At 56.9% G+C, this 10,653-nt stretch overlaps 1 protein-coding gene across 1 annotated transcript; it reads right to left on the minus strand.

The window, feature by feature from the left end:
- Positions 1 to 41: 41 nt before the first annotated feature.
- Positions 42 to 9,400, minus strand: FDXR (ferredoxin reductase). The gene is made up of 12 exons (XM_081028298.1): positions 9,233 to 9,400; positions 8,411 to 8,508; positions 4,866 to 4,961; positions 4,537 to 4,659; positions 4,203 to 4,316; positions 3,827 to 3,928; positions 2,827 to 2,934; positions 2,493 to 2,577; positions 2,163 to 2,362; positions 1,911 to 2,082; positions 1,140 to 1,310; positions 42 to 1,009 (listed from the first exon to the last, which is right to left on the minus strand). The coding sequence occupies exons 1-12, from the start codon at positions 9,309 to 9,311 to the stop codon at positions 879 to 881; spliced, it is 1,479 nt and encodes a 492-aa protein (XP_080884424.1). The 5' UTR covers positions 9,312 to 9,400; the 3' UTR covers positions 42 to 878.
- Positions 9,401 to 10,653: the final 1,253 nt, after the last annotated feature.

The following is a 10,653-nucleotide window of genomic DNA, read 5'->3' on the forward strand; positions in this document are numbered from 1 at the left end:
TTCCAGGATTCCCCCAGTCTATAAAGTGAGGCCAGCATCTTGGGGACTGTCATTTAAACGATGAACATGCTTTGTAAACTGCAAATAGCTACGGGGAGTTTAGTACTGCTTTTAAAAGGCTGGTTGGTCTGGCTGGAAAGAGATGAGGCGTGCAAGGCATTGGAAGCAGAATGGGGGACTCGCACCAGAGGTGTGGGGACCACAGGGAGGGACTGGGGCAAGCTGCTGCCCAGTCCTCTCACTCCCTCTTTTTCTCTTTTCTTCTTTTGGTTGTACCACGGGCTAACCAGGGAGGGGACCAGGCAGTGGGGCCAACAGAGCAAGCAGGCCAGGGCCTTAGGGTGCCTGCAGCGTGGGCAGAAGGCAGGCAGGCCTTAGCAGCAGGGCCAAGCCGAGAAAGGAAGGGTGGGAGCCAGGGCTGGCTACCAAACCCCCCTCCACGAGGCCCCTGAGCCAGGAGCTCGCTCTGCAGCGCCACCTGCGGGCTAGAGGGGAACTGTGGCTGGAAGGTGACCCCAGGCTCCAGAAGAAGGCGCAGGCACATCAACCATTGGTCCTCCCTTGTAGCTGGTTTATTTTCAGCATATTCCTGACCTGGTGACCCTTCACAGTCCGCAGGAGAGAGGTGGGAGGGAAGAAGGTCAGCGTGTACCTGCACCCATCCCTGAGGTTATCTCCTTGCTGAGAGTTAAACCTACACTGGCAAGGGTGACCTTCTGGCAGGGGGAAGTGTTCAGAGACCCCTGGAAAAGAAGCAGCCAAGGATCCATGCGAGGGCAGGCAGGGTATGCAGCTATGGTGCAGCGTCCCACTCAGACTGGCCCAGGCCCCTCTCCTGTGCAGCACTCCTCCCCTCCCTGCCCGGCTGGGAGCTGGGCTCAGCGCCCCAGCAGCTGCAGCATTTCCTGAGGATCCAGCAGCTTCTCCCTGGGCTTCCCAGCGCCCCGGCCCCGGGACATCTCTTCAGCATCCAGCTTCTCCCAGTCCGAGAAAGAGATGGGCCGGACCCCTGAGGCAGAGGAAAGACGAGTCACTACCTCAACCTCCTCCTCCATTCCAGCCCAGAGCAAACCCCCAAACAGAGGAAAGGCCCCGGGACCACCCATTCCACTTCCCAGGAGTTCACACAGGGCTCAGACCTCGGCTGCTGAGCAGGGCCTTGATGGCCGAATAGCCAGGCCTGGGGCCGGACGGCAGCAGCCCCGCCTCCAAGTCCTGCAGCAGCGTCTGGCTGGTGAGGAAGCTGTCAGTCATGGTGGTGGTGATGACACCTGTGGGCCCCCGCTTCACCCAGCCACTGCAGTAGAGGCCTGGGAGAGGATAGTGAAGGGGTAAGAAAATGGGAGGCGGCTGGACACTAGCCTGGCGAGCCTGAGCCCCCAGTATAGATGTGAGTACACACATCGGTATACCCTAAGTCCTCTAGGCCCACTGCAGCTGCTCACTCACCACCCCAGATTTTTCTCAACCTGTTTGTACCGTACCATCCCCCCTTACACCTCCGTTTCCCTGTAGACCAGGAGCTGGGTCTTGCCCACCTCCAGTTTCAGCAGGCCCTTAGGAAATGTTTCCTGAAGGAATAGACAGGTGTGTGAATATTTAGTCAGACTGGAAGCTCCCTGAGGACAGGCGCTGCTGTTTAATCTCCAAATCCAGCAATGAGCACAGGGCCTAGCCCAGAACAGGCCTCAGTAAAGTGAATGACTTAATAACCAGACATACGTGGGCGTCTCAGCTAGACTGGGAACTTACCCTAGAGTCACGAGGAGGGTGGGGCTGGGTCCCAGGACCCAGACTCCCAGGGCCGGGCTCATCACTGGATGAAGGAATGAATGTGAATGGTCCCAGGGGATGCCAGCCTCCCTGTTCCCCACCATAGTTTGGTGCCTAACCTTCCCACACCCTCTCACCTGGCACATCCACAACCCGGCCCTCCATATTGGGGATGATCCCAAGCTTGGGGTCAAAGGGCACACTGGGGTCAATGGGGCGGCTCTTGTACCCAACGCTGCTCAGCACCAGCCCACAAGGGAGGTCCTCCACGTCTCCGGTGGGCACTGCCCGGGCAGCCTCACCGACACCCTGTTGGGGAGTGCGAGCAACACGTGGCTGGGGTGGGGAGACTCGACAACAGGGGTGTCTCTGGGTAACAGGAGACTCACCTCCAGTCTGGTGATTGCCAGGCGGATGCCTGCTGCTCGCCGCCCATCTGGAGAGGGCAGCACCTGCTGGGGGCTTCGGAAAAAACGGAGACCCCAGGCTCGGGGGGCCAGTGCCTGGCGGGCGGCCATCTCCACCCCTGGCTTCTCACTGGCTGTTCGAAGCAGCAGTTCTGTCAGCCGCTTCCTTGGGCGGGGCACCTCTGTCAGCAATGCAGAACAGCTCAGGGCTGTGCCTGGGTTACAGTCCTCACCCCGAATGCCCTCCCCAAGCCCTCTGACCTAGACCATCCCCTCCTTAGTGAGCTGGGGGGCCAGGCCGGGGCCCCTCACCCTTGATTCTGTCCTGGAGGCCCAAGAAATCTGCAGGATCCAAAATGGGCCGGGTTCCTGGTAACTGAATCATCTCCCGAAGCTCCTTGGGGGTGGGGGTGGGGAGTGGGGGAGGAGATCAGGCCCAGAGCACTGTTCATTCTGGAGCCCACCCCAGAGCCCAGGCCAGCTAGGGGACACCACCATCACCCAGCACTGCAGGAGGAACTGGCCTCCACCTAGCTCCCCTCTCTCACCCCAGGCAGAATTATCCCCAGGGGCTCTGTCCTCCCCCACCTCCCAAGGGCAAACAATCCACCTAGGACCCTGGCCCCTCTCCCTCTGGCCCCAGCACCTTAATGGTGAAGGCCACTTGCAGGGGTCCTCGTCGGCCCACTATCCACACCGTCTTCACCTGACTCTGCCTCAGTACCCCCAGGGAAGCCTCCGTGATGTCTGTTTTCTGGAACAAAAGGAGGACCTTAAAGTCATCCAACACTGAGCCTCCTTTCAGTCATGTCCCGACCCTGAGTGAGCCTGAGAAGGTTGGTAGTCTGAAATGCACCACTGCCCCCCCCCGGTGGCCATATGGAGCACTGCCGCCAGTTCTGCAAATGGTTCCAATTAATCGCGTTTCCCTGAAAATAAGACCTAACCGGAAAATATGCCCCAACATGATTTTTCAGGAGGACATCCCCTGAACATAAGCCCTAATGCGTCTTTTGGAGCAAAAATTAATAAAAGACCTGGTCTTATTTTCGGTAGCAACAGAAACACGGTAGCAGCAAACCAGGCCCATGCTCTTTTACTCAAAAAGGGTTTACTAGGTGCAGGGCACCACGCAAGGAGCAGGGGGAGAGGGCAGGTGTTAACGGTGCAAGAGACATGCCCTCACAGAGCCTCTGATCTGGTGGAGAGAGAGATACTTATCAAATACTCATCAATAAATGTAAAATTACAGTGGTGACAACATGCTTGGAAAACAGAAGTAGACAGTCTGTGAGAGGAGGGTATAAGGCTTCCTGAAGGAAGGGACAATTGAGCCAAGAACTGAAAGGTTAACTGGCAAGAGGTGAGTTGGGAGTGTTCCAAGCAGAGGAGTGGTATGTGCAAAGGTCCTGTAACACACTGAATAGTACTGTTTTTTAAAGGCCCACAGAGCTGCACTTCTGAAAGTGAAAAGGAAATGGTGTGACATGAAGCTCATGGGCTGAGTTTCGAAAGACTTTCTGCCTGACACCAAGGGGAAACTGAGGCTCAGCTTGCAGGGATGTGGCCGGAACCGTGAAGCAGGGGCACCCTCCCCGCAGTGTGACTTCACCCCCATCCCTCCAGCCCCGGACCTACCCACTCACCTCCAGGTGCTCAGGTGGGGTGAGCAGGACCCGGGCCACATCCAGAGCCACGTTTCCCTGCCCCAGAATCACGGCTGTGTCGCAGCTCAGGTCTGGCACCAGCTGGAGGAGAGAGGTCTGGATAGGGTTCCCCTCGCCTTTGTCCAGAGCCCTCGGGCTCCCCCACACGTAAGACGTCCAACTCACATGAGCCTCAGCTCAGGTCTCCCTCCCTCCCCGGGCCCCAACTTTCCAGAGGCCTTCCACAGGTGACCTCCCACCTCGCTCAGCCTGACGTCTCACATCTCATCTCACTGGGAGCCTCCCACTCCTTCTTCTTCCAGCCCTGGCTGAGGGGTGAGGAGGAAGAGGCAGAGGGAGTGCTCCCCAAACTCACCTCCCGATTCTCAGGGAGCCCATTGTACCAGCCCACAAAGGCCCGGGCCGAAAACACACCGGGCAGCTCCTCACCAGGAATTTCCAGAGCCTGATTGTCCTCGGCCCCATAACTCTGAGGAAAGATCCAGAGCCCTCAATACCAGCCGAGGGACCAGGCAGCCCCCACAGGGCTCCCAGGGGCCTCCCTCAGCGACAACTCCGTAGCTTCCATGCTGGCCCACACCCAGTGGTTTGGGCCTCACCCACGTGCCTTCCATCCTTCAGCCACCCCCTCCCGCGGCTGCCCTGCCCCAATGCCCCTCATCCCCAGCCCGGCCGCCGTCTGCACTCACCAGCACCACGGCGTGGTAGGCCTCCCGCAGCTCTGGCACAGTCACGTCCCTGCCCACGACCACATTGCCATGGAAGGCACAGCGGTCAGAGCGGGCCGTCTGGGTAAAGGTGTTGATGACATTCTGCTGGGCCCCGGAGTGGGAGGGGTTAGAGGATGAGGCAGCTCCAGGGACCACGCTGTGCCACTCTCACCCCACAATGTCCCCAGGATGGAACCTGGGTGACATCTAGAGGGCCTGGGGTCATTCCATGCAGCCAGGCAGCCTCTCTTCCCTCCTCACCTGGACCGATATCTCCAAACCTCCTCTCCGTGCCCAGAGAGACCCACCTTCACCTCGGGATGGTCGGGCGCCACACCAAAGCGCACCAGGCCGAAGGGTACAAACTGCTTCTCGTAGATGTCCACGCGGGCCCGGGTGTGGTGCTGGGGAAGAAGGTGGCAGGCGGTGGGGCTGAGGGAGGGGCTGGGCCCCTATAGGTCCTCCCCTTCCCGGACAGAGCAGGAGGGCCCAGCTCAGTGGACGGAGGACACAAGGAGGCCTGGACCCTCTGCAAGGAGAAAGAGACCCCCCTGACTCCCCATCTGCGTAGAGAGCCAGACAAGAGGAATGGAGCAGCTGAGCTCAGACCTGCCAGCCCATCGAAACCTCAGCTAACAGGAAGACGTATCAGGAGAGCGTCTTTATCTACTTGGACCGGGCGTGCCACACCGCTCTGCCCTAGAACCCCTCGACACTTCTAGAAATGCCCAGCCAGGCTGGTGACTTGAGAACCACCCTTTGAAATTCATGCTTGCCTTAGCTCTAGTCTCTAAGATCATCCTGCTGGAAAGGGGGCCGAGCTGGAAAAGGAGTCGGGGGCACAGCTGGGGCATGTGAGGGATAGAGACGGATGGAAGCGGCCCTAGTCTTAGAAAAAATGACCTCACTCAGACATTGGTCCACATGGCCTACCCTCCAGGACACCTACAGGGGCCATGGAGAAGGCACAGGGCGGCGCTCAGGCACCAACCAGCCACATGACTGGCAAGTTCCTGGATCTGCCTCTTCCTTTGTAAACTGAGACATGTCGCTGGGTTGTTGGGAAGCCTCCTGGAGGTCAGGACGGTGAGAGACTCTGGGCCACAAGCAGGTTCGGAGTCAAGCAGCTGGGGCTCCTACAGACGACACTGCCCTGCCTCGCACCCCCATCTTGGTTCTGGCTGTAATACCCCCGATTCAGTGGAACTCGGGCCAAATGAGCTCATGCCCTCCAGTCGCCCTCAGTCTGATAAACGCTCCTGCTCCCCTCCTCGCCTTTGTCCAAACCCCCTTTGCCCTCCACTCCAATGCCTACACCTGAGTCCAGGCACCCCACCACCCACCCACCCCAGCCACAGGTGGCAGCCAACCCACCTCCTTCAAACCCCACTGATGTGGTACCCAGGATGAGCTCTGGCGGTGGAGTCAACAGCCACGGGGACCCCACCACTCTCTGGCTCTGTGTCACAGGAATGTTTCTTAACTTCTCTGTACAACAGAATATCCCTTCTGGCATGACGCTCAAGAGTAAATGAGCAAGGCCTGAAGCACTTAGCCCAGGGCTTGACCCACGTGCGTGTACAATCAACAAAAGCTACCATTACTATTACTGGTCTTGTCGCATGCACTGCCACCCTCATAGGCTTCCTGGCTGTCCACTGCCGCAGGACGAAGTTCAAACTGCTCAGCCTGTGGACAATACCTTGCACAATCCCACTTTATCTTCCATTCTTTCCTGCTGTGGATCTTTCCCTCTAGGTCACACTGCTCTCTCCAAGGCCACCTCCCACAAAGCTAAATGCACTGCACATGTTTATCCGTCATCTGGCGCAGGCCGACCTCATTTTCCACAAACCTCTCCCCCATAACCCTTGCAGCTCCCTCTGAAAGCTGTTCTTTCTTGGGCCCCTTTTCCTCTGTCCTCCTTCTAACAAAAACATTCTCTGAGTTTCTTCCCACCTGGGACCCTCTCCCTTCCCCCTAGACACATCCCCTGGGGAAGTTTCACCGGCTCCATCCTTCAGACAGCAATTTGGCCATCTCCTCCTCTGGCTGAGTTAGGTGCCCCTCTCTGTACAATCCCCCACCCCAGTTTCTGTGCTTACACCACCAGAGCCCTACAATATTGTGGAAACCCTCTTCCGCTGCTCTCCATAATTCCCACATCGGGTCCTTGAGCGTGGGGACCATGCCTGTCCTGCTCACACCTGTTCCCAGTGCTGGGCCCATGCCTGAACATGTCGGTGTCTAGTAACTGATTCCAGAATGGGCTGCCATGGTGCCTAAGAGAGGGCTCTGCCATCAGACTGCCTGTGCTCAGATCCCAGCACCTTTCCTGTCTAGGTGGGACCTTGGGCAACCTCGCTCAGCCCCAGTCTTCACCTGGGGGAGTGAAGCGGGAGTCACGACACCTGCTGCAGGTTGTCTAGGGGATGTGATGAGATGCTACACAGACCGTGTCTGACTCAGCTAAGTGTCACTGCCCCAGATGTGCCGTGCATGTATCTTGGAGCTGCCAGTGGGCAAAGACCAGCTCTTAACTGGCCCCTGTGTCCATCTCCCAGCACCTCCCACAGGGAAAGCACGTGTACGTGTCAACTGGCTGAGTGCAGACCAGAGCCTTTGCTCACATCAGAGGCACTGAGAATCCTGTCTAGAAGGCCCACTCTCCCCCTTCCCCAAAATTCGGGCTCAGCTAACAGTGTCCCTTACACAAAACCCTCCAGGACTTCACCAGTCCCTGGGAGATTCCTGGGCTCTGGGACAGAGACCAGAATTGTCCTACAATGTGGCAGCTTGCCTGGGGACAACTCCCCACATGTGGGAGGCCCTCTCCAGAGCCCATGGTCTCCTTCATTGCAGATCAAATGCACCTTCTACAGGAAACACCTTCATCCCCACCTATCTCAGCTCATGCCGGTCACATCATCGTAATTAGCTCTTTCATCCGTGTTGCTTGAAAGGCATGCTGAGGTCCCTTTTCAGCAGGGTGACAACCCATGTCAGTCTCCCCAAGACCCTCCCAGTTTTAACACTGAAAGCCCTGTGTCCTGGGCAAACTGGGGTAGTCGATCACCCTACCTTTTAACTATCTGCACATGTGTTTATAGAATTAACATATTCACCATTTCTCCTGTCTCTTCATGGACACTCCAAATTCCTTCAAAGCAAGGCCATTGTCCAATGTCTTAGTAAGCCTTGGTCTCCCCTCCTCTCCCAACATGGTTCTCCCTCCCACCTCCCTCCCACCAAGGTCCAAGGTCTGGCAAAGTCTCAAGGATAATTAGTAACCTTGGGGCCCCGCCCACCAAGGCCACTACTATAAGCCTTGAGACCCTGGCCTTTGGGGGAGGCCCTGAGGGTGGAGAGCAGGCTGAAAGAACAACATGGCATGGAGAGGGCTGGAGCTATGGGTGAGGACAGCACAGTGAGGTGGATAAAGTTACAGAAATCCCTAACAAGAGGGGGTAGAGCCTCAAGATGTAGGATGTTGGGAACAGAGTGGAGATGGTGGAGAAAAACGGGAAGATGAGGAGCAGGATAAAGTCATCTTACAGGTCTGCTCAAGCTCCCTGAAGGGCTTGGCCAACGAGGCATAGCCAGCCTTCTGCCACTGACCACTGACCATCGCCCATGAGGTAGACACACTTCTCTCATAGCTGAGGACCTAGAAATGGCGACCCCCAGATGTGGATGACAAAACGAGTAGAAAGTGTCCTGTCTAGATCGGCTGGGAGCCCATTCTCCATCAGGAATCCAGGAGTGCTTTTAAAACCCAAAAGAGTGGGGCCTGCCCTTAGGATTGGAGCAGCAGGTGCATCGTGGGTGAGGGAACCAGAAGGGCATGGCTTACTTTTAGCAGGTGTTGGGCAGTGTAGAAGCCAGCTGGGCCACTTCCCACCACACAGATCTGGGTGGTCTGCTCCTGCGTGGAGAAGTGCTGGCGGGAACCTAGGACGGGAGGTAGGGAGATCAGAACAACACTCCCTCCCCAATCCCAAACCACTTCAGAGTCAAACAGGAGATGAAGCTTCCCAAGCTGCACCCTCATTTTTGTCTAAGCGTTGGTGTTTGCAGTGTTCTTACTGCCTCTGAACCCCGAAGGCTGTCTTCATTCAGAAACCCACATCTCGCCCATGAACTCACTGTCACTGAAGATGGCCTACTCAGCAACCCCCAGCCCCCACCTCTTAAGCTGCCCTGCACAGTACTTCATTTTCCTTGTGGGGTTCCCTACCTACCCCGCTAGAATACCACGGACCCCATGCCATCCCAAGCTCACCGCGGTGGATCTCCCCACAATGCTCCCATTCTACCTCTCTACCCCCTCTCTCCACAGAACCCTACCGGAGTGTATACTCCGGCCTCATTCCTATAATCCCGTTTCGTCTCAGACTCCTCTCTTGTCCCAGACTTCCATGTCACCCTCGTTCACGGCTTCTCACATCTGTGGACATCATGGTCTCACCCTAGGGCATCCCACCCCACAGGCCCTCATCTGCCTCCGGTGGATCTCGTGCCCCATCTCGTCCGCACGAGTGGACCCTTCCAGTTTCGCCCTGGTCCCCTCTCTTGCCCCTCTCCAGCTCGGCCCCAGCTTGGCTCCAACCCCTCCCCTTAGCGCTCGTAGGCCGCCCCGCGCTCCCATCCAGCCCCAGGGGTGCACTGTTCCTACTCGGGGTGCTCCCGGCGGGAGGTTGCCGGGTCCGAGGCCACGCCGACCAGTGCCACCAGCGCCAGCAGCGCGGAGCCATGGCTGGGAGGAGGAAACAGCCCGGGGATCGGCTCTCCGCGACTGCCCCGCGCTTCGCGTGGAGCGCCGGCTCCGGCCCCTCCCCTCTCTGACCCCGCCCACAGGCGCAGCCCCGCCCCAAATCCCGCCTCCCACGCTCTAGGAAAGCGCAGCCGGGCGGCTCCACCACCGTCCCCTTAAAGAATCCCACCTCCAAAAGTGAAGCCCGCCCTCGGATCCACCCACTTGGCCTGAAGGTCCGCCCCCCCAGGATTTCTGGTCCCCACGTGACTTTAAAAAATTTCTCCCCGGTCTTCGCCCTCCCTCCAACTTGCTAGAGTTTAGAGTTAAAAGAGAGCGAATCCTCATCGCTGTTTCAATATCGCCTCACGAAGGGAACCAATGAGAGAGGAGTTTTCTCGGAGGCTCTCGTCGCTGGCTGATGACGCATCCGCCTGTCCCTTGTGATCGCGTACTCCTCTGCCTGAGCGGGTTTCTTGCTTGCCAATCACTGGTCCGTTCAAGCACGCCCATTGGGTAATAGCCAGCGAGTCCGGAAGTTCTGGGAGGGGGCGGGAAAAAGGGCTCCCAGGTTATAGCTTGGCGGCCCTGCTAGGATGCTACACAGGTGTGACCCCCCCTTTGAAGGTGCGGTCCAGGTTGGGCTAGGGAGAATTTTAAACCTTAGAGATGTCGATGTAAGAAACGCCTAAACCTGTGGATAATTTTTGTAAAAATGTATTTGAGCCCAAACTGACCACAATGGCTGAGAAGCAAGATCTACAATGCTCCCAAGGATAAGTTTTGTAGTTTCTTTTAGGCATTTGAAATTAAGGCGGGAAGGTAAAGAAGAGTACGTGAAAGTGGGAGAAAGCAAGGTGGGGATCATATTACAGGTGGTTAGGATTGTGTGTTTTCTTGAGGCTGATTACAGCTTCCCAAGGTATAACTTCTGGCGTTTCAAAGGTGTGTTGACCTAGCTGCACAAGAACAATGGACAGGCCTGGCTTGAAACCTTTCGCTAAAGAAGTTACCGGCCTGGGGTGTGACTACGCACCATGACCTGGCCATTTAGGAATGTAAGCTCAGATCCCCCTGTGAGGTTACTTTCCGTACTTTCCGTAGAGTCCCACCTTTATACAGGTGAGGAAACAGAGCAGGAGAGACGCCCTGGGTACTAAAGACAGAGCCAGATCTTGACCCTGGTCCATCAGGGCAGGAATAGTGTGAGGCCCTGAGGCACTCGCCTTGGGTGCAAAAACCTCGGGAATCAAGATAATATTTTAATGCAACATTTTGAAAGATTGAAATTAATGCAAAAAATCCATGATGAACAAAATATACTTTTAAATGGCAGGATCTGC

This window comes from Rhinolophus hipposideros (genome assembly GCF_964194185.1).
Source record: "Rhinolophus hipposideros genome assembly, chromosome: 20".
Taxonomy (NCBI): domain Eukaryota; kingdom Metazoa; phylum Chordata; class Mammalia; order Chiroptera; family Rhinolophidae; genus Rhinolophus; species Rhinolophus hipposideros.

Coding starts and splice junctions, on each gene's coding strand:
- FDXR (XM_081028298.1), bottom strand. CDS start 9,311: ATGGCTCCGCGCTGCTGGCGCTGGTGGCACTGGTCGGCGTGGCCTCGG. Junction 4,317..4,536: donor CCTACCACGCCGTGGTGCTG/GTGAGTGCAGAC, acceptor ATCTTTCCTCAG/AGTTATGGGGCCGAGGACAA. Junction 3,929..4,202: donor GGCTCCCTGAGAATCGGGAG/GTGAGTTTGGGG, acceptor TCTCTCCTCCAG/CTGGTGCCAGACCTGAGCTG.